The sequence below is a fragment of the Dipodomys spectabilis genome, unplaced genomic scaffold (assembly GCF_019054845.1).
Source record: "Dipodomys spectabilis isolate Male_0828 unplaced genomic scaffold, ASM1905484v1 ptg000184l, whole genome shotgun sequence".
Classification (NCBI taxonomy): domain Eukaryota; kingdom Metazoa; phylum Chordata; class Mammalia; order Rodentia; family Heteromyidae; genus Dipodomys; species Dipodomys spectabilis.
In genome coordinates this window covers 167,409-194,454 of record NW_024870861.1, presented here as the reverse complement: position 1 = coordinate 194,454, position 27,046 = coordinate 167,409, and the positions used below count along the sequence as shown (strand labels likewise).

Here is a 27,046-nt window from a genome sequence, read left to right as displayed (position 1 = left end):
GACGAGAGTGACCACTGCTCCTCCTGTTCACACGGAGAGGGGACGAGAGTGACCACTGCTCCTGCTGCTCACATGGAGAGGGGACGAGAGTGACCACTGCTCCTGCTGCTCACATGGAGAGGGGACGAGAGTGACCACTGCTCCTGCTGCTCACATGGAGAGGGGACGAGAGTGACCACTGCTCCTGCTGCTCACATGGAGAGGGGCCGAACGCTAAGATTTCACCGCAGCGTCATAGGTGGCCGCACCGCCCGCCTCGCGTTCGTGGGCTCAGGCCCCACGGCGGCCCTCTGCCCGGGCCGGGGAGTGTTATCCGAGTGGAGGAGGCGGAGGGATCCGGAGACAGACGCGGGGCCTGGGGGACACGGGGGAGGCGGACGCGGGGGCCGGGGACACGGGGGAGGCGGACGCGGGGGCCGGGGACGCGGGGGCCGGGGGTCCGGGGATGGCGGGACGCGGGGGCCGGGGACACGGGGGAGGCGGACGCGGGGGCCGGGGACGCGGGGGCCGGGGGTCCGGGGATGGCGGGACGCGGGGGCCGGGGGTCCGGGGATGGCGGGACGCGGGGGCCGGGGACGCGGGGGCCGAGCCGGGAGGGCGGAAGGCTGCGTGCACAGGCCGAAGGCCTCGCCGGAGTCTGCGGAGCCGTCGCCGTCGGGGTCAGCGCCTCCGGGCGCCGACCTCGGCCGGGGTTCGAGTCCCGGCACCAGCCAGGGCCGCTTCCCGCGGCCCGGCGCTCGGCCGTCCGAACCGGGAGAACCATGAGGGTCGGTTCTCGGGGCCCGGGCGCCGCCTCAGTCCCGGCTCTGAGCCCGTCGTTCCCGGGAGCCCCGGACCGCGGCCGTCCTGGGAAACGCTGGCCGTGGGGAACGCTGCGAGTCGCAGACCGCCGGGCCGGCGCCTGGCGCGGCGGCGCGCCCAACGCGCACGCGCGCCGCTCCCCCTGCGCCGCTCCGCTCGTGCCCGCGAGAGCCAGGGAGGGCGGGGACGCGCGGGGGGCGGCGCGCTGAGCAGCCGGGGAGGGCGGGGACGCGCGGGGGAGGGCACGCTGAGCAGCCGGGGAGGGCGGGGACGCGCGGGGGGCGGCGCGCTGAGGAGCCGGGGAGGGCGGGGACGCGTGGGGGGGAGGGCACGCTGAGCAGCCGGGGAGGGCGGGGACGCGCGGGGGGCGGTGCGCTGAGGAGCCGGGGAGGGCGGGGACGCGTGGGGGGGGCGGCGCTCTGAGGAGCCCGGGAGGGCGGGGGGCGCGCGCGGGGGGCGGGGACGCGCGGGGGGCGGCGCGCTGAGGAGCCCGGGAGGGCGGGGACGCGCGTGGTGGGGGGCGGCGCGCTGAGGAGCCCGGGAGGGCGGGGGCGCGCGCGGGGGGCGGGGACGCGCGGGGGGCGGCGCGCTGAGGAGCCCGGGAGGGCGGGGACGCGCGTGGTGGGGGGCGGTGCGCTGAGGAGCCGGGGAGGGCGGGGACGCGTGGGGGGGGGCGGCGCGCTGAGGAGCCCGGGAGGGCGGGGACGCGCGTGGTGGGGGGCGGCGCGCTGAGGAGCCCGGGAGGGCGGGGGCGCGCGCGGAGGGCGGGGACGCGCGGGGGGCGGCGCGCTGAGGAGCCGCCCGGGCCCGCGCTCGCGCTCGCGCGGAGCCGACCGGCCGCGCCCGGCCCGCGCCGGCTCCGGACGGCTGCTGCGAGGCGGCGGGCGGCCCCGGAGTCCTCGGAGTCGCCGGCCATGGCTGACCGCGGGTGCCCGCTGGAGGCGGCGCCGCTGCCCGCCGAGGTGCGAGAGGGCCTGGCGGAGCTGGAGCTGGAGCTGTCGGAAGGTGAGCTCCGGGCGCCTTCGGGGCCGGGCCGGGGGCCCCGCCAGCGCAGCCCCGCGGCCCCGCGGGCGGCGTGCCGGCGGGCGGGCCCCGGCTGCGGCGGGCACCGGGGCGTGGGCTCCGCGGCGGCCCGCGGCCTCCGTCCGCCCGCAGAGCGGGCTGCAGGCCCGGCCCGGCCGCCGCCGCCCTTCCCGGCCTGGGAGGCGCCGCGCGCCCAGCTGGAGGTAAAGGAACTCGGGCCGTGGTCGTCTGAGGAGAGCGCGCGGGCCCGGCGGCCGGCTCGGCGGCGCGGCCGCACCCGGGACGGGCGCCCGGCGTCTCCCGGCGCGCGGCGCCTTCCTGTCCGCGTTGGTGCTCGGTTCCTCCGGGACGCTGGCCGGGCTGGGCGGGGAGCGGCCGGGCCGCGCAGGAGGGGGAGGCCGGAGGCCGCCCGAGGCCTGCGCTCTGAGCAGCCACTTGCAACCATCTGAATTCGTGCACAGCCTTGAACCTTCTGTGCCGCGTGGAAGCTTCTCGACGGCTAGAGGCGGCCAGGTTGCTTCTTCAGGAGGGTCTGCCGGAGCTGCCGGTGGGGCGCCTCCTCGCAGGGAGGCCGCCGGGCCCGGCGAGCGCCCCGCGTACGCAGTGTTTCTTCAGCTCCGGTGTTGGCAGCTGACTAAAGCGAGTCCCAAAAATTCCCGCTTAATTTGTGCGACGAGTGCGTCAGAGCACGAAGTTTCTGTTCTGTAAGCGTGTCTTGGCTGTTGAGTAGGGGTGCCCTGTCATTTAGGCACGAGCAGGGGGCTTCCGTGAGTAAGGGTAACAGCGGAGGAGGACTCAGGAAACCTGGCCTGACACGGTTCTTTTTTTTTTTTTTTTTTTGTCGGTCGTGGGCTTGAACTCTGGGCTTGGGCGCTGTCCCTCAGCTCTTCAGCTCAAGGCGAGCGCTCTACCACTTGAGCTACAGCGCCACTTCCGGTTTTCTGGTGGTTTATTGGAGATAGGAGTCTCACGGTCTCTCCTGCCCGGGCTGGCTTTGAACCGCGATCCTCAGATCTCAGCCTCCTGAGTAGCTAGGATTACAGGCGTGAGCCACCAGCACCCAGCTATTCTTTGATAGTACTTAGGGTTAGACTCCAGACCTTGTGCTTACTAGATACACACTTTACCACTTGAGCCACACTCTAAGCCCTTTTTTTGCTTTAAGTATTCTGTATTCTTGGGATAAGGTCTTGGCTTTATGCCTGCCTGGCGTGAACCACTACCCTATCCTAGGTAGCTGTGATAACAGGCATGTACCACCGTGCTCAGCTTTCATTTGAGATGTGGTACTCCTCCCCTCCTCCCCACCTTGTTGGTCTCAAACATAATCCTCTCAACCGCCACTCCCTATGTAGCTGGGTTTATGCACCCAGCCTTCTCATTGTTATTTTTGTGTTTTGATCAGGCAGTAGCTGTAGAAATGGAGCTCCTGGAGTTGGAACTCTCCTTCCCACCTTTAGGACTGAAAGGATAAACTTCTTGTTAAGAATACTGTCTAAGCTGGGAAGAATAATGTTTAAGCTGGGCGCCGGTGACTCACACCTGTAATCCTAGCTACTCTGGAGGCTGAAATCTGAGGATCATTGTTTGACGCCAGCCTGAGCTGGAAAGTCCATGAGAATCTTACCTCCAATAAACTATCCTCAAAAAGTCAGAAGTGGAACTCTGCCTCTAGTGGTAGATTGCTAGCCTTGAGCAGAAGGAAGCTGGGGGGATACCTAGGCTCTAAATCCAAGCCTTAGAACTGGCACAAAAAATGAAAAAGAATAATGCCTGTGTTGGGGATGTGACTCAAATGGTAGAATGCAAGGTACTGAGATCAAACTCTAGTACTATCAAAAAGAACACATTTGTCTGAATGAGAGTTTGAAAATTGGAGTTGCTACTGCTAGGTAGGTTAGGGGAAACAGGAGGACTGTGACACAGGTAGTGCTTGGCATCTTGACAGTCTGGAAAGCCTCCCCTTGCTCACCCACCTTTCCCTCCCTCCCTGGCCCTCCCCTCTCCCAACCAACATCCTGCCAGATAGAACCTCTCCTCTGCTGTACTATACCTCCATATGTCTTTTTCATTACTTAGTTTCTTTTTCAATATCTTTGATTCTCATTGTACTTAGGGCTGGTCCTTGTGGAAGCTTCTGGTCTAAGAATGTGCTGATTTCCTTCCATAGGGCAGGTTTGCTTAAGTTTGGCAATGGATTTCCAAGAGGATAATAAGGAATAGCTATTTTCTTGCTCCTTAACTTTATGCCTGATTCACCCTTTTTAATTGAGGGTTCCTTCAAATTAAGATGAAGAAGAAAGGGCAGCTACATAGAACTTTATTTTTCTTAGACACCCTCAACCATAAGCATATACAGAATTCATACATAGGGCTTCTGAAAGCAGGTTAGAGCCCTGTAAGGTGCTATATGCCTGTAATCCCAGCTTCACAGGACGTGAAGTTGAGAAGATTGCTGTTTGAAGCCAGCCTGGGGCAAAAATTTTAGTGATACTTTACTTCAGAATACAGGGTAGGTGAAGTCATTGACTTTTATAATCCTAGGTACTCTGGAGGTAGAGGTCGGAAGAGCATTGTTGGAGTCTGATCTTGGCCAAAATGCATGACTCCATCTGAAAAATAAGCTAAAACAAAAAGGACTGGGGGCATGGACCAAATAGTAGAGTGCTTGTCTAGCATGACCCCCAGATCAAACCTCAATACCACCAGGAAAAAAAGGGAAAGGAAAGGTAAAAAGAAGGGAGGGGGGGAGAGAGAGAAGAAAGGTAGAAAGAAAATGCTAGTGTTTATGGATGAAAGTAAAATTATTAGGATAGTCTTGATTTAAAAAATAAATTTCTAAAGTTTTGTGTTATACCTGTTATTTGGACAAATTCCTTGGTCCCACCCCACAGCTGGTTTGGCACAACGTCTTGGGCCCACCCCACAGCTGGATCTGGCATACCAGTCCTGTAGTTTTTGAGGTCATCCCTTCTGAACTGGTAACATTGATGTGTGTGATTTGTTCTTTGTTTTATTGGCCTGCAGTGAGTTAGAAAGGAAATTCCCATACAATAGGCTACTTGTATACTGCTCCTGCTTCTTTATTCTGATTAATAAGTCAATTCTGCAGCTTTAATTTGGGTTGATTTTTTTCCCCCTGCATTCTGACTTCATTCTGGATGGAGTCAAATGAAAAGAGGTTTAAAGTTTGTATATTTTTATATGTATATGTACTGATCTCTTTTACAAAACCTTTTGCTTTGTCTTTTTTTTTTTTTTTTTTTTACTCAGTTGTGGGGCTTTAACTCTGGGCCTGCACGCCGTCCCTGAGCTCTTCAACTCAAGTGCTCTACCACTTGAGCTACAGCACCACTTCCGGTCTTCTGGTGGTTTATTGGAGATAAGAGTCTCACGGACTTTCCTGCCTGGGCTGGCTTTGAACTGCAATCCTCAGATCTCAGCTTCCTGAGTAGCTAGGATTACAGGTGTGAGCCACTGGTGCCTGGCTTTGGCTTTCTGTCTTTAATTTCTTAAAGTCTGACATAGCCTTCATGCCAACAAATGCTTGTTGTGCTTCTTATTTTGTGTTTTGTGCCATATAAAAGTTCTGGGCCAGTGTGGTGGTACAGGTCTGTAATCCTGACCTTGAGCATGGGCTAGTGAGTTCCAGTCTGGTTTGAGCTACATAATAAGACCCCGTTTACGGGCTGGGAAGGTGGCTCAGTGGTAGAGCGCTTGCCTTGCAGGCATGAGGCCCTGGGTTCGTATTCCTCAGCACCACATAAGCAGAAAATAAAAAAGCCAGAAGTGGTGCTGAGGCTCAAGTGGTAGAGCACTAGCCTTGAGCTGAAGACCTGAGGGACAGTGCCCAGGCCCCACTTCCGGACCAAAAAAAAATAAGACCCCGTTTCCTATGACACTTGTCCTGTCATTTGGAGTTCTTGCCAGTTTTTGTCTTTAGAAATGAAATAAGGTTAAGTTAATGGGAAAACCTATTCTGTCACTAGTCTTCTATTTTTACAGATTATTGGTTTGAGCATCTTAGGTTCACAACAGAATTAAAAGTACAGAGATCATCCAGGTATGTACTCCCTGGCCCACACAGACCATCTCCTCTGTTAGGTATATACTGTAGCATTTTGCTCACATTGCAGCTTGCCTCTGAGTAGGACTAGCGTTCCTGTGGTTTAATGTTCATATCTTTAAATTATCTAACATTCCCAGTGTTGCACTTTTCTATGAAAAAGTATAGGGAATTATATACTACTGGCAAATAAAAAAGACATACCAGTTTAAAGCAGATGTTAATTGTGTTGTTACCAGTCATCACTCAGAGGGTCAACTCCAGAGCTCTCCTTCCCATTTTATACGGGGAATTAAGTGTCTTTGCTCTTGAGATAGTGGCTGGGGACCATTATACTCCAAGGGTTCCTTTCGGATGGTGACTTTGTATTTGCCATAAGAAAATAATAGAGGGGCTGGGAAGGTGGCTCAGTGGTAGAGCGCATGCCTTGCATGCCAGAGGCCCTGGGTTCGATTCCTCAGCACCACATAAGCAAAAAGAAAAAAGCCGAAAGTGGCGCTGTGGCTCAAGTGGTAGAGCGCTAGCCTTGAGCTGAAGAGCTGAGGGACAGCGCCCAGGCCCAGAGTTCAGGCCCCATGACCAGACCCAAAAAGAAAAGAAAAGAAAATAATAGAAATCTTGTGGTTTCATCTCCGCTAGCCATGATTAAAGCATTCAATTTTGGAAATAGTAGAAAAGGAATTTTTACTCCTTTTCAGATTAAAGAACCTTTTCTACAGTATTTATAGTAAAGGACCTCAGAATGAGTCTCTGAAATTCAAAGGCTGTCCTTGTTCACATGTAGCTGCCTTAACTCGGAGGTAATTAAGGACTCAAACGTGAGGCTGGGACCCTCATACAGAGGCACTGGTGAGAGGAGATGCCAGGGACACGCGTGCACAGAAGAGAGGCACCGAGGACAGAGTGAGATGTGACTGCCACTCGAGCCAAGGGGGTCCTTGCTAGAGTCAGCCCTCCTGGCACCTTGGCCTTGGGCTTCCAGTTGATAAAACGTGAAAAGTGATTTGTTTTTTTTTTTTTTTTTTGGTTTCACTCCACTCTGTGTACTTTGCTATACCCGTCCAGGTGAATGGAGCTATGCAGTGTGTCTTTCTGTTGCCCAACAGGTTCAATAGACCAAGCAGGAGGCTCACTGCCTTACGAAGTGAGAGACTACATTGGCAGTGTCACAAGATGTGTCTAGAAAGGGAGTGACCAGTGAGCAGGCAGTGGCTGTGGTGCTATATGTGTGTGCTGGGAGTGAGGAGAGTCAGGTCAGTCATGGGTGGCATGTGAGTGAACGGGACTGACAGGAAGTGACATTGTGAGCTTTGTTTGAAAAGCCTGTTTGTGCAAAAGCAAGAAGAATGTGACAGACAAGCAAGGCGTCCAGAGAAGCGTGGGCCAGGAGGAAGGGCTGGCAGCTGCCATCTCTAGAAGGAGTCTGGCACTTTCTGTAGAGCTAGATGTTCTAGGCTGTCCAGAATTGTAGTTGTTAACTACATGTGGCTATTTAACACTTCACTTATGACTAGTAGGATTTGGGAACTGAATATTCACTTTACTTGTAATTAATTACTCTCTAAATAATCCTGTGTGGCTGTAGTCTGTGAACTGGGCAACACCACAAAGTATGAGCTTTGACTTAAGTAACTCTGCTGCAGAGAAAAGTACCAGTAAAATGTTTTGCACATGGGTTTCTATTTTACTCTTGTACATGAGAATGAAGTGGGGAAAATAGAAATATGCACGTACATTCAAGAATTCATAAAACCTTAAAAACAAATGGCCAATTTCCAATTTTAAGAAGAGTTACCGGGATAGGCATCTTTGGTACTTTGAACAGGTGTCCTTAATGACAGAGCCAATAATTCTTTAAGGTATTAGGCAGTAATTAGTCTATGTACTCTCTTTCTCTTTCTTGATTTACAAACATTATTCTGGCAGTATGTAGAAGGTAGACCTAAAGGGCCTGAAATTAGAGGCAGAAAAGTTAGTTTGAAAAACTTGTGGCATCCTCAGCAGGACAAGGTGGTTGAATGGAGAGAATGTCCAGATGTGTAGTCAGAAGACTTGTGTGAAGAGATCCTTAAAGGAGAGCCTACGGCGACTGGCATTTTCTGAAAAAAGTAACAGGATGGGGTGTTACCCACAAAGATGTGGAACATAGAACATGAATGTGTAGGAGATCTGATGGGTGTGTAGAAAACCAACAAAGCTCTACCTGTCCATCCGGATTGTGCACACACTTAGATATATGTGTCTGGCACTTTCTGGAAAGGGCTAGACTGGAGGTAGAAATTCGGAAATTTGGAAATCACTGTTACACAAAGTGACAGAAATGAACATGATTTTTTCTGAATAGAAAATGCAAAGGCTGATGGGGGGGTAAGACAAACCTTCAAAGACCCAGGCTCAAAGGAAACAGAATCAAAACCCTACTGAAGGATGCACAAGAGCATTTGCAAACGCATTGGGGTGGAGAGGGTCTGTAGTCATGATCAGCTGTCGGGTAAAGATGATGTCCTCCAAAGCTGAACGAAGCCCACCACAGTCTAGATTTTGGGAGGAGGGGTAAAGAGCCTAGCACTGAGAACCATCTGATTAGCAGACAAGAAGCTGAGTGCAGGGCAGCCTTTGAACTGAGTCTGGGTGGGCATAGAGCTGGATTGTTGGTCTAGGTGAAGAAGGAGTTGCACTGGTTTTCTAGTCTACTGAGTCTCCTAAGGAAGTGCCACAGTTACATGAGAAAGAGATCTCAGTAGGCAAGCTCTACCCTGCTCCAGCCAGAGCAACTTTTCTGCTCATACCACTCTGAAGAATTCATTTGAAGGAAGGTGTGCCATAATAGTAAGTTTCTCCAATTGCAAAAGTAGTCTAAGTTCATATCGTTTGTGCCCAGAAAAAATTGTACTCTAGTGTGGCTTTAGCTCATCAAGCCATGCTTATAAGCTTTTTTCCATTAACTGATATTTCATTTTTAAAAGTTTATTATCAGTTATACATTTATGTAATTGATAACTAATTTGTTACCAGGAACCATGTTTTTAATGGAAGAATCTCATTACCCTCCAAGGATATTTTTAAAAAAATTTTATTGTCAAGGTGATGTACAGACTGGTTACCGATACATAAGTAAGGTTGTGATTACATTTCTTGTCTAACTTGTAAGTTACAAGTTCATGGTAATTTGTTAATAGTAGCCATTGCATATCTATAATTTGTTAGGTGTCCACCTAAATTCTGTGACTTTCTGAAGAGGAGACAAGTGCTTTTATTGTTAGCTCCTTTTCGCCTCTTGGATTATTAATTATAGTGAGTTTATGAGGTATTTTTTACTTTTCCTATGTTAGCAATGCTCTTTGTATACTATTGAAGAGATCCTTCCTTGTCTGATGGCCGTAAAGATAATCTCCTATATGAGTTTTTTAGAAGCTATGTATGATCTTTTATCTTTTACACTGAGATGTATAACTCATCTAGAGATGAATTTTGTGTGTGATGTGAGAAGAATCTTCATTTCTGTTCTGTGTGAGTTTTTGTTGATCCATACCATTTGTGGAAAAGGCTGTCTTTCCCATTGCTAGGAACTCGTTTCTGCTGTTTCAGCACCCTTCCATTCTGTACTATATCACATGCAAGTCATATTATGTTGTTCAAGTTTGCTTTAGCTAACCTTGGTCCTTTTGGGCTTCCATATGCAACTTAGAATTGCCTTGTCAGTTTTCTTGGAAAAAAACAAGAATTTTGATTCAGATTATTGAGACTGACTCTAAAGATCTATTTAGAAGGAAATTATGTTTGCAGTTTTGAGTCTCCAAGTTCACAAATATCTGTGCATTGCCTTATGCTATTTTTAACTTATCTCAGTTATCTTTTTGGTTTCTGAGTGGTGATCTTGTAAATCCATCATTAAACTAATTCCTAGATTTAAGATACAGTATTTTTCAGTCCTTAAGAATTAACATGTTTTGATATTTTAAAACTTACAATCTTGCCTTTTAATTCCTTTAACATACTTGATTCATGGTCATTTTTAAAGTTCTATTTGTGTTATCTTTCTACTATCATTTCTCATGTTTTTGCTGTAGATTTTTTTTTTTTTTTTTTGTTGGTTTTGGGGCCTGAACTCTGGGCCTGGGCATTGTCCCTCAGCTCTTCAGCTCAAGGCTAGCGCTTTACCACTTGAGCCACAGTGCCACTTCCGGCTTTTTCTGCTTATGTGGTGCTAAGGAATCGAACCCAGGACCTCATGCATGCAAGGCAAGCACTCTACCACTGAGCCACTTCCCAGCCCCCCTTGCTGTAGATTATTGCTGTCTTATATTGTTAGTTATTTCTGTTGAAGCCCTAGGACACAAGTATGTGGAGAAGATTTTTTTTTTGTCTTTTTTGGGGGGGTGTGTGTGTCTGGTCATGGGGCCTAAACTCTGGACCTGGGCGCTGTCCCTCAGCTCTTCAGCTCAAGGCTAGCGCTCTACCACTTGAGCCACAGCACCACTTCTGGCTTTTTTCTTTTTGCTTATGTGGTGCTGAGGAATCGAACCCAGGGCCTCATGCATACAAGGCAAGCACTCTACTACTGAGCCACCTTCCCAGCCCCTGTGGGGAAGATTTTTGACTCGAGATCATACCATGTTTGTGCATAGAGTGCTAACCTTTACTTTGGCAGAAGGAGGCTAGATATACACAGAGGAAGGAGAGGCCTTGCAGTCGTGTGGAGAAAGTGGGTTGCAGTTGGATGTCGTCTGTGAGAATTGCTTTCTTTTTCATTTGCACCCACAGTCTGGTCTTTACATGTACAACAGACAACCGGATACTTCCCAGAGTCCCTTTCCACGGTGAGCTCACAGGCGAGTCTGTTCAAGTCTGCTTAGTTCAAGCATTTGGTGGTTACTTTTCATTTAGCAGACCCTTCTAGGTAAAAATTTGCCCTAATTCTTTCTTTGTTTTATAATGTCTTTAGATTTTAAAAAGAAAAAGTAAAATACTCAAAAAAGCCTCCCCTTTCTTAAACACAGTCTTTTTAGTTGTTTCAAAGGGGAAGTTGGTCTGAGTCCCATAGTTCTGCCTTCACCACAAATGGAATGCCTCCTCTGAGTATTCAATATAATGAATGTATATCTTCTTAAAAACTCTTAGATAAAAACAACATTTATAAAGTCTGCTTTTATACAAAAATAGAATAATAAACCTCCAGATTTAACTATCTATTGTATATTCTTCAGTCCTGAGCATAATTAATTTAAACTCTTTAGTCGAGAGGGCTTTGTGTATTAATTCTACATAAGTAAGATACTTGGATATAGAAACTTAATTTAAGACTTGGCACCTGCTTAGAGTATAGGATGAGCAACTGTTGAATGCACAAAGTCCATCTCCACAGATTTCCTCCGTGTTACTCTCCATCGCTGGCTGGTGGCTTGCCTTGCCTGTTTCATAATGGCAATCTGCCCTGGAGTTTTGCAGTGGTGAGGTGTACCTCTAATATGACCTGTCGGTCTGGCAGCAGTTGTGGGTATGCATGCCTGGGGTAGCACAGAGACCCTGGTTTTGGGAACCTGAGTGGGCTTATACAGCCACAACAGGACCTAGTTGTGTCTTGAACTGCTTCTGTAAGAACAAGGAGAAGACAGCTCCCTAGAATGAGTATTGTAGGTGTGTCCAGCACTGAGGTCCATGACCCTACCCACAGTTCTCTTCGAGATAGCCGTGTGGAGGGGGTCTGCAGGCTGGCTCCTGCCTTCCTGTGCCCGTGGGGCACTCTGTTCTTGGCTACCCTTGGTTTGTGTGGTGTTACCTGGTTGCTGCCTTCCTGAAGTCCTTTTAAGCTATGGGGACCATTTTTTTTTTCATTAAAAAATTTTTTTGGGGGGGTCTGGTCATGGCCTGAACTCTGGGTCTTGGCGCTGTCCCTCAGCTCTTCAGCTCAAGGCTAGCGCTCTACCACTTGAGCCACAGCGCCACTTCTGGCTTTTTTCTTTTTGCTTATGAGGTGCTGAGGAATCGAACCCAGGGCCTCATGCATGCAAGGCAAGCCCTCTACCACTTAGCCACCTTCCCAGCCCCTTTCTTGGCTTTTTTGCTCAATGTTGGTGCACTACCTCTTGAGCCACTCCTCCATTTCTGGCTTTTTAATGGCTAACGGAAATAAGATAAAAATCTCACAGACTTTTCCCGCTGAGCTGTATTTGAATCAAGATCCTCAGATCGGGCTGGGAAGGTGGCTCAGTGGTAGAATGCTTGCCTTGCATGCATGAGGCTCTGGGTTTGATTCCTCAGCACCACATAAGCAAAAAGAAAAAAGCCGGAAGTGACGCTGTGGCTCAAGTGGTAGAGCGCTAGCCTTGAGCTGAAGAGCTGAGGGACAGCGCCCAGGCCCAGAGTTCGGGCCCCCCCCCCCCCCCCAAAAAAAAAAAAAAAAAAAGATCCTCAGATCTCAGCTGCCAGTAGCTAGGATTGCAGGTGTGAGCTATCAGTGCCAGGCTAGATTTTTCTTTTGATGTGTATTCTTGTGAATTCTAACACATGGGTGGATTTATGTAACTGCCATTATAGTAAAAGTATAGTACAGCAGTTATCCCAGAATATTCCTTATGCCCTTCTTTTGCAGCCATTGCTTCCTAGCTCCAACACTGACAAGTTTTCTGCAACTATTAGCATGTTCTCTACAATCCTGACATGTTCCCTGCCACCCTGACAGACATGTTCCCTGTAATCCTTATAAGTACCGTGTGCTGATTACGCCACTCAAGCTCCAATGTTCCCTGTAATCCTGACATGTTCCCTATAACTACTGACATGTTCCCTGTAACTACAGACATGTTCCCTGTAACTACAGACATGTTCCCTGCCACCCGGACATGTTCCCTGTAACTACTGACATGTTCACTGTAACTACTGACATGTTCCCTGTAACTACTGACATGTTCCCTGTAACTACAGACATGTTCCCTGCCACCCTGACATGTTCCCTGTAACTACTGACATGTTTCCTGTCCTTACCATTTTGTCTTTTCAAGACTGTCAAAATGGGATCATACAGTATGCCATCTTTTGAGAACAGTTTCTTTGAGAACAGTTTCTTTAACTCAGTGTAATGTCTTTGAGACTTACTACACTTTTCACAAATCTGGTCCATTCTTTCTTTTTTCTGAGTTGTTTTCTATGACATAATTACACTATGTTCTGCCTGGGCTATTTCCAGTTTGGAGCAATTGTGAATGAAGATACTATAGCCATCTGCATGTGGGTTTTTATTTGAACATAAATCTATTTAAGGCAGATAGCCAAGACTGCTGTTACATGTTTAGCGTTATAAAAAGAAACCTTCTAGGTTGTTTTCTAGAGTGGCTATGCCATTTTGCATACCTTCTAGCAAGAAATAGGAGTCTTATTGCTCCCTAATATGTGTCAGCTCTTGATTTTGTCAGAGTTTTGAAAAGTTTTAACCTTTCTAATAGTTATATTGTAGTATTGCATGATGTTTTTAATTTCTGCTTCCCTAATAGAAGGAAACAGTTAAGGCTAGAAATCAAGTGAGGTCCCAGTGGCTCACACCTGTGATCCTCACCACTCCAAAGGCTAAGGACTTGGAGGATTGTGGTTTGAAGCCAACCTGGAAAAAATGTCTGTGAGACTCCATCTCCAGGTAGCCAGAAAAATGCAGGGCTAGAGGCATGGCTCAAGTGCAGAGCACCAGTTGTGAACAGTAAAAACCAAATGAAAGGCCCTGAATTCAAATACCTGGGGCCAGCTTCAAACAACCAACCAACCAAAACCCAAAACAGATTGAAAACGTAAAAAACAGAAAAAATAAACAAGCAAAAATCCAGGGATTTGAAAAGAATGTAAAAGTAATAAACTCCTAATACAACTGAGAAAAAAAATGTAGATCATGCTGAGCATCAGTTGCTCAATGCCTGTAATCCTAGCTACTTTGGAGGCTGAGATCTCAGGATTATGGTTCAAAGCCAGCCCAGGCAGGAAAATCCATGAGACTCTTATCTCCAGGCAGGCACCAAAAAGCCAGAAGTGGAGGTATGGCTCAAGGGGTAGAGTGCTGGCCTTGAGCACAAAGTTCAGGGCCTGAGTTCAAGCTTCAGGATCAGCACACACACACACACCACATTAAATATGTAGATTACCAATTACAAATTACCAAAAATCAGGGACAAAAGACCCCCACAGAAATTAAAAGGATGGTAAGAGATTGAAGGCTTTGCTGTCCATATCCTTTCAAACCACTTGGGTGAAATGGAACAATTTCTTGATAGTCATGTACTACTAAAACTTACCCATAAAGGGGTAAATGACATGACTAGTCCTATAACAATTGTTATCTCGTAAAAGAATAATTCTTTAATAAGAGCTCAATAATCCTTTAGTAAAATAACTCAAATTTGTAGTTTAAAAAACCTCCCAAAAAAGAAATCTTACAAATTGGTGTTGTTGGCAAGTAGACATTTTAAAAATAAACAATTCCACACGATTGCTTCCAGTGTGTGTGCGTGCATGCGTGTGTGGTGTGTGTGTGTGTGTGTGTCTGTGTCTGTGTGTGGGAGGTGGTCCTGGGCCTTGAACTCAGGGCCTGGGCACTGTCCCTGTTTTGTACTCAAGGCTAGCACTCTTGCATCTAAGTTACAGCTCTGCTTTTGGTGACTAATTGAAGATAAGAGTTTTGTGAACTTTTCCTGCTCAGGCTGGCTTTCAGATAGCTACAATTACAGATGCGAGCAGGGCGACTTCCATATATTTTTGAACTTTTTCTTTAAAACAATTTTAGACTCATATATAAAAAGTGACAGAAATAGTACATAGAACGCATCTAGTGTTCCCCAACAACATACAACCACAACACATTGTTAAAGCCACCTGCCATACGTTATTAACTACAAAGAGGTGTGTGCTTTTTATGCTGGAGACCTTAAAGAATTTAAAAGTGCTTGAAATACAGCAGAAAAAGCAAAGCCAGAGCACAAGGCCCCAGGGCCGCACACACAAAGGAAGTGTGTGTCAAGTATGACATAGAATCTGTCTCACACTCTACCAAAGCCAAATAAGCAAGTTCTTCTCCCTCTAGACATTTTTCTGCATATATACTAACATATATCCAATGCAGATAGTTTTGTCAGAACACATTAATGCTAAATAAATACTGTTTTCAGCTTTCTATTTTTACTCAGTAGGAAAACATTATTCTTCATAAATAAAACCAATTCTCCAGTACCCCAAGTATCAGGGCAGTTTTTTGTTTGTTTGTTTTCATCTGTCATGGGGCTTGAACTCTGGGTCTGGGCACTGTCCCTGAGCTCTTCAGCTCAAGGCTAGTGCTCTATCACATGAGCCACAGCCACCACTTCTGGTTTTCTGGTGGTTAACTGGAGATAGGAGTCTTATGGACTTTTCCTACCTGGGCTGGCTTTGAACTGCCATCCTCAGATCTCAGCCTCCTGAGTAGCTAGGATTATAGATGTGAGCCACTGCCCCCGGCCAGGGCAGTTTTTTAAGACTTTCTTTTTCTTCTTTTTTTCCTAGTGAATACTTTGGCTGTCTCTAGTTATTTGCTGTCACACACAGCATGTGGTATCCATCTTGTTCCTGACCTTCATGGGTAATAATGATAGGCTTTTGAGCATGTGTTTTGAGAAGTCTGGCCAGTTGGTCAAGAGCCTTGGAGCTGTGTCTTGGGATTTGGGACCCTGGGTGAGGCTCGTGTGCGGTGAAGAGCAGCTGAAGCCACGTATTTTGTCCTACCTGAGGAGGGGAGAAGAGCCACCTGCCTTGCAGACCATAAGGAAAGTCTGTCCAGAGGACAGAGGAGAGTGCTGCCTGCCTACTAAAGTTCCCTGCAGCACCCCTCTGGGACACTCCAGTTCTGTCACTGCCCTGGGGAGCAAGGCTCGGCTGTGCATCTCTAGTGTCTGTGTTTCGTTGTTTACCATGAGAGAGTTCTGAATTGGATTTGTATTCCTTCTCCACTAGCTTGCCAGTTTTGTGCCTGTACTCTATTCTAGAACCCTGTTGTTCTATATGTAGCAAGAAACTTTATTCTACAGTATGTATACACATGCCATTGTGTGTTTACCTGGGTATGTGAAAATACAATAACTGATTGTACATGAAAATAGAATACAGGTAGTCCCTGACTTGTAATGGTTTGACTTAGAGTTTTTCAGCTTTACTCTGGTTTAAAGGAGTATGTATTCAGTAGAATTTTTTACGCATATTTGAATTTTTATCTTTTCCCAAACTAGTGATACACAGTTTGTTATCTTCTTGTGATGCCCAGCTATACACTGTGTAAGTATTCTGAGCATGTTTGAGTTAGGCCAGGCTAAGTTAGGATACTTTGCAGATTCAGGGTATCACGTACATTTTTTTTTGACACAGAATATGTTCAACTTGTGATGGATTTATTAATACATAACTACATTGTAAACTGAGGATCATACATCTGATTATGTTCAATTGCTTCTGTTATAAAAATGAAATGGGCTCTGGGGTTTAGTGAGTACCAACCGGGAGTTAGTATGTTTAATATCTTGATGTTCTTTGGTATCTTCACCATTTTTTTTTGGGGGGGTGGAGCTTGAACTCAGGGCCTGGATGCTATCCTTGAGCTCTTTTGCTCAAGGCTGGCACACTACTACTTTGAGTCACAGCTCAGTTTCCAAGTCATCTTCGTGTGCATGTGCATGTGCGCACGTGTGTGTATGTATATGAGTTCAAGCTTTGGGGCTTGAACTCAGGAGCTACTACTCTCTCTAAGCTGTTTTGTTCAAGGCTAGCACTATACAACTTGGGCCATATATCTACTTCCAGGTTTTTGTTAGTTAATTAGAGATAAGAGTCTCATGAACTTGGCTACACAGGTTGGCTTTGACTCACAATCCTCTGACCTTAGTTCGAGTAGCTAGAGTTAGTGTGAGCCACCAGTATCTGGCTCTTGATGTTCTTGATACCTTCACTATTTTGATGTTGCTTGAAATGGAACCATAGTGAGGATGGATGGTTTCTAGGAAAGGAATACTTATTCTGATAAATGAATTTCTCTGCTTTTAACAGTGGCTTATCAATTTTAGTTTAATATGGCAGCATTTACTCTCTGTTTGTCACATTTGCGGAAACAAACTTTATTGCTTGATGATGCTTTCGCTGGGCACTGGTGGTTCACATCTGTAATCTTAGCTACTCAGGAGGCTGATATCTAAGGATTCAAAGCCAGCCTGGGCAGGAAAGTCCATGAGACTCTTATGTCCAATTAACCAGCAAAAAAATTGAACAAAAAAAAAGCCAGAAGTGGAACTGTGGCTCAAGTAGTAGAGCACTGGCCTTGAGCAAGAAAGCTCAGGGACAGTACTCAGGCCATATTTAGCCCTGGCTTAAGCTGTGTTTAAGAACTGGCACACACATGCACATGTGTACGTGTATGTGCGTGCATATATACGCACCCACCCACATATGCTTTGAAGTACACAAGTTCAAAATACTGAAACTTTGCAGATAGTTTAGGGAGCAGGTGAGGATGGTCAGTCACACTGACAGTCTGAGTGTACAGGGAGTGGAGAACGCACTTCCAGAAAGACCTGGGGTGGCTTGCTCAGAGCCTGGGGTCTCAATGTAAGGTGAGGGGGTCTTGGAGTTAGACTGTAGGTCAGCTGTACTCATCACTGAGGAGGGTCTTCAGAAAAATATCAAGGATCCACTATTAGCATTCCCAGTTCTATGTAGGAATGACATAGTGCGTGAAGACTTAGGTATGCTTCCCTGAAGTTTGTTTCCTACTTCATTCCCAGGATTTAGGCTGTTATTTGTGATAGTTTATGAGGATAGCAGTCCTTTTTCCTGATCCTCACCCAGGAACACCTCCTGGCTGAGGATAGCTAGGTCTGCGAGATTCTTTTTCCAGTGCTCTCAGACCTTGAACCTGTACAGACTTCATTTGAAAATCTTAGTAGTTGCAGATGTAGATTTGGTTGAAGTGTGGCCTGAGTTGCACTTTTGATAAGCTCCTAGGGGATGCTGATCATTATTTTAGAAGCTTTATTATTTGTATGCAGTGAAGGCCTGTGAACAGAGTATAAGTTGTGTAATCACCATCACAGTCATCTCACAGCAGAGTTTTACCATCCCGGATTCCCTGGCCCCTCTGGTGACATCTCCCCCATCCTTCCAGCCACTGTCAATCCTGTCCTGTGCATTCCAGTAAGGGGGATAATTCAGTGTGTAACTCTGTGAATCTGGTATCTTTGTTCAGCCGCTGACATAGGAGATTTGCTCAAATTGCTGTGTGTCAGTGATCTGTTCCTTTTTATCAAATGGCTTCCCATGAGGTAGATCCATCAGAGTTTATCTAGTCACCTAGATGAAAGACATGAATATGCTGCTTTTAGGTTTTAGGTGATAAATTTTTTATCAAAACCTTGGAACTTTAGGGGATATGTGATTATTTCTTTAATCATTATTTTTAGGTGACATCACTCAGAAAGGATATGAGAAGAAAAGGGCAAAGCTTCTGGCACGTTGCATTCCACTTATTCAAGGTAAGGTCAGGACACTCAGGTGTTTCATAACAATTACATGTCCATTCCCTCCATTCCTTATCAGTAGAGTATTGGAGCAAGGCGATAGAAAGAGAAAAGGGATTTGAACAGAGAAGGAAGTCAAGCTATCCCTGTGTGCAGATGATTCTATGTCTGAAGGAGCGTATCCTAGAGCTGATAAATACCTTTGGCAAAGGAACAGGAATCAACCCACCAAAATTAGTAACATTTCTGTATGTCTATAATGAGTAGGAAACAATTCTGTTTACCATAGCTTAAAAAAGCCTAAAGTAAAAAACAAACCCTAGGAATAAACATAACCAAGGAAGTAAAGGCCTTCTACAATGAAGGTGACAAAACTCTAAGAAAGAAATTGAAAATGGCACCAGGAAGTAGAAAGACCTCCATGTTCACGGATGAACAAAATTAATATCATGAAAAGGACCAAGTAACTATCAAAGGCTGTCTACAAAATTTAATGCAATACCATAAAAATTTAAATGTCATTCTTCACAGAAATAAACAATCCAAAAAATTCATATGGAACCACAAAAGACCCCAAATAGTCAAAGCAAGTCGAGACAAAAATAACCAAAAAACAAAACCAATGCTGGAGGTTTTATAATTACAGACTTCAAACTTTACTACAGAGCTGTAGTAAGAAAAGCAGCTTGGTACACAGATATGAAGACCAGTGCAATGGCTACATGGCCCAGAAGTGACCCATGTACCTACAGTATCTGATGTTTGACAAGGGAGCTAAAAGTATGTTGGAACAAAGCTTCTTCAACAAATGGTGCTGGGAAAACTGGACATCTATGTGCAGAAGACTGACACCGGATCCCTGTTTCTTACCTTGCACTAAGATCGTATCAGAATGTATCAAAGACTTCAATGTGAGACCAGAAACCATGAAACTAATACAGGAGGGAGTAGGAAAAGCATTATAACTTACTGGCACAGGTAAGAACTTCCTGAGTAGAATTCTAAGAGTCTGGCAAACTGGGGAGAGAATTGACAAAAGTGATTACATGAAGTTAAAAGTTCCTGCACAGCTGGGTGCCAGTGGCTCAAGCCTGTAATCCTAGCTACTCAAGAGGCTGAGATATGAGGACCATGGTTCAAAGCCAGCCTGGGCAGGAAAGTCTGTGAGACTTATCTCCAATGAACCACCAGAAAACTGGAAGTGACGCTGTGGCTCAAGTGGTAGAGTGCTAGCCTTGAGCTGAAGAGCTGAGGAACAGTGCCCAGGCCCAGAGTTCAAGCTCCATAACTGACAAAAAAAAAAAGTTTGTGCACAGTGAAGGCCATATTTACTGTGCTACAAAGAAAGTCTACAGAATGGGCAAGGATGGTTGTCAGCTATAGCTCTGATAGGGGTCCAATATCTAGAATATACAAGCACAAGAAGCTAAATCCTTGAAGAATGAATAACCTAATTAAAAAATGGACAAATGAGCTAAATAGAGATTTCACAGAAGTAAAAAAGGCCAGTAATACTTGAAGAAATGTTTAACATCTCTGGCCATATGGAAATACAAATAAAAATAACATTGAGATTTCACCTCACGCCAGTAAGATTGGCCATCATCAAAAATACAAACAAGAACAAATGTTGGCAGGGATAAAAAGGAACCCTATTACTCTGTTGGTGAGAATGTAAACAATCACTTTTGAAGGTAGTTTGGAGACACCTCAAAAAAAAAAAAACAACTAACATAGACCTACTCTATGATCCAGCCGTACCACTCTTGAGCATCTTTCTGAATATTACAAGTCAGTATACAATAAAGACACTTGCACATCCATGTTATTACACTATTTACCATAGCCAAGTTATAGAAATAGTCCAGATGCCTTACAATCGATGTCAAGAAAGAAATGTGGTGTAGGTATGTATGTTTATGTATACATTGGAATTTTACTCATTTATCAGAAAGAATAATAGAGAAATGGATGTGCCTGGGAATTTTTTTTATGTGAAGTGAAGTAAGTAAGGTTCAGAGAGACAATCAGTGCATGTTTTCTCTCATATGTGGAAGTTAGATCTAAATTACAAACCTATGAAAACATATACAGGGTTAAAGCATATACAAACGAATTGAATAAAGCATAGCATACTCAGGAGGATTTGAATGGAGAAACTCCTGAAGAACTAGTGAATAGTTCAACAAGAAGCTGAAACATGTTTTGTCAGCGGTAAGGGAGGGTGATGGAATTGAAAGAGCCAAATGGAGAAAGGAAAGGTAGATGAATACATTCAAGTACAGTCAATGAGAAAATGGAACAAGGTAATTTGTGAGTATGGTTAGGGTTTGGAGAAATGGGGAAAACAAAGGAGAGGGTGACATTGATCAAGATACATTGTACTTATAAACTCATTGGCTGAATTAAAACCTTTGTGCAACTGCTTAAAGAGAACAAACAATGTTGACATGTTTCATATTTTATTAAGAACTGCAAAAATAGTGTGTCTAATGTTAGGTAATGAAAGTCAAGAGCAAGGTGATCATTTCCAGCTCTGGCTTGTTATAGCTCCTACTCCCAAATAGGGCATATTTTATTTTCAAGGTCTTAAAGCCTTACTAGGCTAGAACATATAAAATTTGTTTTTGTTTCTTTCCATTTGATTGACGTATAGATTCCAAACGTTCATCATTCATTTGTGGAACATAAGGTAATTCTAAAATTTACATCCAAGTATAAAAGGTTAGGAGATCCAAAATACACTAAGAAGAAAATGTTGTGGGAATTTGCCTGAGTAGATATGAAGAGTAACAGAGTTGTCACTGAGACATGGTGGATTTCAGGAGTTGATAACCAGAACAGAAAGCCCAGTCCAAATGCAGACATGCAGGTGTGTGGATTGGCATGCGAAAGAAGTAGTGTGTTGACCACGGGGCTGACAGAGTTCCCTGTCCATGTGTGAAACACAGCACTGGATACTAAAGTTGTTGGATTATTAGGCTGAAAGTGGCAGGCAGAAACTATGTAGAGCATCTGGAAAATCCTGGAGGAAGGTCATCACCATCTTGAGACGGTGTATTGAAGATACCATATCAACGAGCATACAGTAAGGGATTGACATAAAACCTTGGACTACGTTAATATTGATAGCTTCTTTTTTTAAAAATCAAGACACACCACAGAGAGATCGAAAAGACACAAATAATCGAAAAAGACAAAACGTCTAGAAGACCTTGCTGCAGGAGTGATGTTCGCTCCTGCTGCACTGTAGTGTGAGTCCTGGTCGGGAGTGGCAGCAGAGATCCAGTCTCCTAACACAGCCAGAGACAAGCAGAGGGTCAAACAGGTATTACATAAGAGGAAATCCTAATAACCAATAAGCAGATAGATGCATAACTCTAGCAATCAGAGAAACACAGATTGAAGCTGCAGCAGGTGACTTGCATCACACTGTGAAGGCCATAGATTCATCAATAGCCCCTCAAATGAGCATGAACTGTGTGTGAGAATCTTGATCATGGTTCCAGCCTGTCCAGGACCTCAACATCATCCAACAGAATTGAGACTGGAAAGCCAGAGACCTACATGTCTCATCAAGAATGAATCTCAGTGAAAGGAGCTATCATGGAGGAATGTTGCCAACACACCAGCACGGGCTGTGTAGAGAGAGACTTTATATGGCAGGTGAAAGCAGAAAATGGAATGGCTTTCCAGAATGTGGACTTGAGATTTGAAAGTGCTCAGGATCCTAACTCACCTGAGTGCTTTATTTCTTAAATGGTGCTATGGCTACATTGATTCTTTCTGTGTAGTTCTTAAACTACTCACATGCTTTATACTACTTGTGTTGGTATGATATATTTTATAATATGTCAACAACAAAAATAATGATGAAGGGCTGGGAAGGTGGCTCAGTGGTAGAGCGCTTGCCTTGCATGCCTGAGTTCCTGGGTTCGACTCCTCAGCACCACATAAGCAAAAAGCAAAAAGCCAGAAGTGGCGCTGTGGCTCAAGTGGTAGAGCGCTAGCCTTGAGCTGAAGAGCTGAGGGACAGCGCCCAGGCCCAGAGTTCACGACCGGAACCCCTCCTCCCCCCAGAAATAATAATGATAAGAAAGCAGTTTATATACTGATACTTTTGTTGGTGCTGTTGTTTTACTGGTACTGAAGGTTGAACTCAGGCCCGTTCAACCTTACTCAGCTTTCTTGCACATAGCTAGCATTCTTCCACTTGAGCCACACCATTAGTCTGGCATTTAGCTCATTAATTGGAGATGGAGTCTTAAGGACTTTTTTGCCCAGGCTGACTTTTTTTTTTTTTTTCATTTCAAACTTTATTAAAGATGAATAGTCACAAGTTTGTATTATAGTAGAAAGGACAGACATAGACATTTCTCCTTTCCTTCCTTTTTCTTTACCATCTTGAGCCTTATGGACATGTTCCTATTGATCTTTGGCTCCCTTCTCTGTTATTATTTTGAGCCAGGGCTTGAAGCAGACAATCCAAGCATCCTTCTAAACTATCCTCAGTCTGGTCAACAGCTGTTATCTTCAGTTTCTTTAGTGTATCACTGAAATTATCCATGTTCCTCCCGGAGCGTGAGGACCCGGCCAGCGCGGTGCAGGGTGGCGCGGTGGACGGTGCGCGCTCTCCCTCCGGTGTCTCCCTCAGCCAGGGAGGGACGTGCAGGGGGTCGGCCGCTGGGGAGGAGCAGCTGCTGCTGCCGGGGCCGCTGCTGAGGCTCCCAGGCTGACTTTGAACCACAGTCCTCCGGGTCTTAGCCTCCTGGGTTGCTAGGATTATAGGTGTGAACCATTAATACCTGGCTTACTTATGTTTTATTCATACCAAGCAAAAAGAATAAAACTGAAATTAAAAGCAACTGATAAAATGAGATGTTAAAACATTCTGAAGCCAATTTCCCCGAAATCACCTGCAACTCTCAAACGTATTCATTTCCATTCCTATTTGAGACGAAAGGTGATTGCTATGCACACTTCACGTGGGAAGTGTTTCCCACAGTGACGTGGGTAACATGATAGGGTAAATACTAGAGACCAAAAAATAATCATCTTTATTATATATAAGTGCTTAGTTTATACCTTAGAAGGCTGATTATTTAGCTACCATAATTAGTAAGAGTTTTTGGTTTCTGGCTATAAAGAGAGAAGACAAATACATGAAAATGGGTGGCTTTTTTTCTTGCAATAGTTCTCTTTTTCCCAGTCCTGGGTCTTGAACTCTGGGCCTGGGCACTGTCCCTGACCTTTTTTCTCAAGGTTAGTGTTCTACCACTTGAGCCACAACTGTGCTTCCTGACGTCTTGCAGTTAATTGGAGATAAAAGTCGAATGGACTTTTCTGCCCAGTCTCACTTCGAACTATGATCCTCAGATCTCAGCCTTCTGAATAGCTGGGAGCTGAGCCACCAGCTCCCAGCAAGTTCTTTTTTTGTTGCCTGTTGTGGGGATTGAACTCAAGGCCTGAGCACTGCCCCTGAGATATTTTGCTCAAGGCTAGGACTGTACTACTTTGAGACAAAGAGCTACTTTCAGCTTTCTGGTTGGTTAATTGGAGATAAGAGTCTCACAAACTTTCCTGCCTTTCTTTGAACTACAATTCTCAGACCTCAGCCTCTTGAGTAGCTAGGATTGCAGCCATGAGCCACTGATGCCTGGCTGACATGTTCTTTTTTTAAACACGAAAAAAAATCTCATTTATAATGAAAATATACTGCCAAGTATTTATTAATACTTTTAGCAAAAAAAAAAACCTACAGTTTGTTTTAGGATCATAAAATCTATTTAGAAGAAATAACCAAGACCTTAATTGGTACATGAAGAATCATACCAATTTCCTAGATGGAAAACTTAACATTATAAAGCTTGCTGTTTTTACCAGGTGTCTGTGGCTCATGCCTGTAATCCTAGCTGCTCAGGCAGCTGAGCTCTGAAGATCAAGGTGTGAAGCCATCCTGGGAAGACAAATCCTCGAGACTCATCCCCGATTAACCAGCAAAAAGTCAGAGGTGGAGCTGTGACTCAAGTGATAGGGTTCCAGCCTTGAGTGAAAAAGCTGAGCAAGAGCAGGATGCTTTGAGTTCAAGCCCCAGAACTGGCACAAAATTATAAATAAAACTTTCAGTTTTCAAAAAAACCTGTGAACACAGTGCCAGCTGGATAGCAGTGGCTGATTTCTTTTTTTGTTTTGTTGGTGTGGTGGTTGTGGGGCTTGAACTTGGCCTGGGGATTGTCCCTGAGCTCTTTTGCTCAAGGCTAGTGCTCTACCACTTGAGCCACAGCACTGCTTCCGGTTTTCTGGTGGGTAATTGGAGATAAGAGTCTCACGACTTTCTTGCTTGGACTGGCTTTGAACTACTATCTGAGAAGCTAGGATTACAGGTGTGAGCTACCAGCACCTGGCTGATTTTTTTTATAAAATGGGATTTGAAATAATTATCCATTAGAATGAGAAAAGTTGTAAGATTCGTGGGTAAATTTGAAAAGAATCACTAGTGAGCAAGGACTGGTTGTTGGAGTGTCAACCTGATTGTGCAGGTCCTAGGGTAACTACAGGTGGTTAGCAGGGTGGAAACAGCCCTGTTGGTAGGAAGGGAAGGCAGTGGGGACTTGAGGAGACAAGAGACAGAACTTATTTGATAGGTCTGCTGTGTTCTGCAATACCACTGCACATAGACTTTAGCATTTAATTTCTTAATAGGTTTTTAAAATGACAATAGGTTTTTAAATAGGCTCTAAAAATGACAAGATTCAGGAGAATGTTTGGGTGGGAGTTGTCTTCACAGGCACTGTCTTTGCGGGAAATCTTTGGGTAGAAATTGTCTTCACAGACAAGTTTGGAGACCTGGAAGCTAGAAAGGCAATGAAGTGACAGGTGTGATTGGCTCCCCAGATAGCTGGATGGCAGCTCTATGGTGTGCACTGTGCAGAGCTGGTCCTCAGCAGAGAGAGGTTTACTGTCTCTTCTGGGGCATGAGGGTTTCATTGCTGCATAAAACGAATGGAGATTCAAAGAAGTGGGGCTTCTAAGCCCCCTTCACTTCCAGGTGGAGGCTTCCAAGACAGTGTGAGGCCCTGAGTTCATATCCACATACTGCACCCCCAATTTTTTTTTCTTTTCAGCCTGGTGCCAGTGTCTGATCTATGCAATCCTAGCTACATGGGAGCCTGATGTCCAGAAGTTCTCATATTGAGGCCAGCCTGGCCAGAAAAGACCATGAGACTCCATTTTTAAAGTATCCAGAAAAAAACTGGGCTAGACATGTGACTCAAGTGGTAGAGCACCAGCTGTGAGCAAGAAAGCTGGGCCAGTGTGAGGCCCTGAGTTCAAGACCTGGCACTGGGGGAAAAAAGAAAATTAAAAACGAATTCAAAGACAAGGAAGTTAAGCCTGGTGGTTTGTTTATAATCCCTGTTACGTGGGGGATGGAGCTAACTCAGGCATAAAGGTCAGTGAGAACCTTTCTTAACCAATATCCTGAATATGGTGGCATTTGTGGTGGCACCTGTAATCTCATCTACTCAGGAGGCCCAGGTAGGAGGACTGTAGTCCAAGACTTGGCAAAAGAGAGAGCCTGTCTGGAAGTTAAACTAAAGCAAAAAGGGCTGGGGATGTGCCAAGGGAGAGGCTCTGAGTTCAAACCCCAGTTTAGCCTCTCCCCTCCCCTGCCTGAAAAAAAGAAAAAAAAATTCAAAGAGGAAACAGATGGGCAATAAGCACTAAGTCACGTTCAACTTCAGTAATAGATATAGAAATAAAAATTAAAGTGAATCACTTTTCTCTTAAGAAATTGGCAAAATTCTAACATTTTACATAACACCTGGGGCTGACAAAGATGTGAGGAACTTGCATTCATTGCTTGTAGGAGTGTGAATTTCTATAACCTTTTGGTTATATATATCTGTGTATCTATATCTTTTGGTATTTGTGAAAGTTAAAAATACATCTTACTGCCAGGTGCTCATTGGCTCATGCTTTTGTAATCCTAGCTATTTAGGCTGAGACCTGAAGATCGTGGATGGTAGCCAGCCTGGGCAGAAAAGTCCGTGAGAGTCTTATCTCCAATTAACCAACAAAAAGCCAGAAGTAGAGCTGTGGCTCAAGTGGTAGAGCTAAGTTTGAACAAGAAAGCTCAGGGACAGCACCCAGGCTCTGTTTCAGAGTGTGGTCAAGGCCAGCTTCTCAGCTAGTAGGACTAATTACCCACTGACCAAAGCAGTTTTATGAGACATTTTTGAAACAAAAAAGTTAGATTCATGATTTTTGTTGAACTCCAGTTAAAGATTTTTGTTTTGTGCTGTTAGCAAATGTCAGCATATTAGGACGGGAATGCCAGAGCCTTTATGCAGAGACACTATGTGCACACTTGTACCCAGTTCTTCACTCACTGTCCTGTGCCCTGAGGGTGCTGGACTCAGGGGGCCGGGAGCTTGTTAAGATCTGTGTTATGTTCCTTGTCCATCTTAGCAGAGTCCAGATTTGGAGACAGAAAGCAGAGGCTATCAGTTGCCAAGGCTGTCTGCTGACTTTGCCAGGGTGCTGCATACTGGACTTTCATACAGTGTACTCGAGCATTGCTGTTACTGTGCTCCCTTCTGTTGTCTCCCTTGCTCTCCACCTTCCTCTGCTCGTAGCTTGGGGCCCC

The 27,046-nt window shown here is 45.7% G+C and overlaps 1 protein-coding gene across 2 annotated transcripts in view; it reads left to right on the top strand.

Annotated features, from left to right (window-relative positions):
- The first annotated feature begins 1,628 nt into the window (after positions 1–1,628).
- Positions 1,629–27,046, top strand: part of Dip2a (disco interacting protein 2 homolog A) — a 90,310-nt gene continuing 64,892 nt past the window's right edge. The window contains exons 1-2 of one of the 2 annotated variants that reach the window (XM_042695299.1): positions 1,629–1,806; positions 18,343–18,414. In XM_042695299.1, coding sequence (XP_042551233.1) covers positions 1,716–1,806; positions 18,343–18,414 — 163 coding nt within the window. In that variant the 5' untranslated portion in view covers positions 1,629–1,715. The remainder of the gene's footprint in view (positions 1,807–18,342; positions 18,415–27,046) is intronic. The other variant, XM_042695300.1, reaches the window with a different exon arrangement.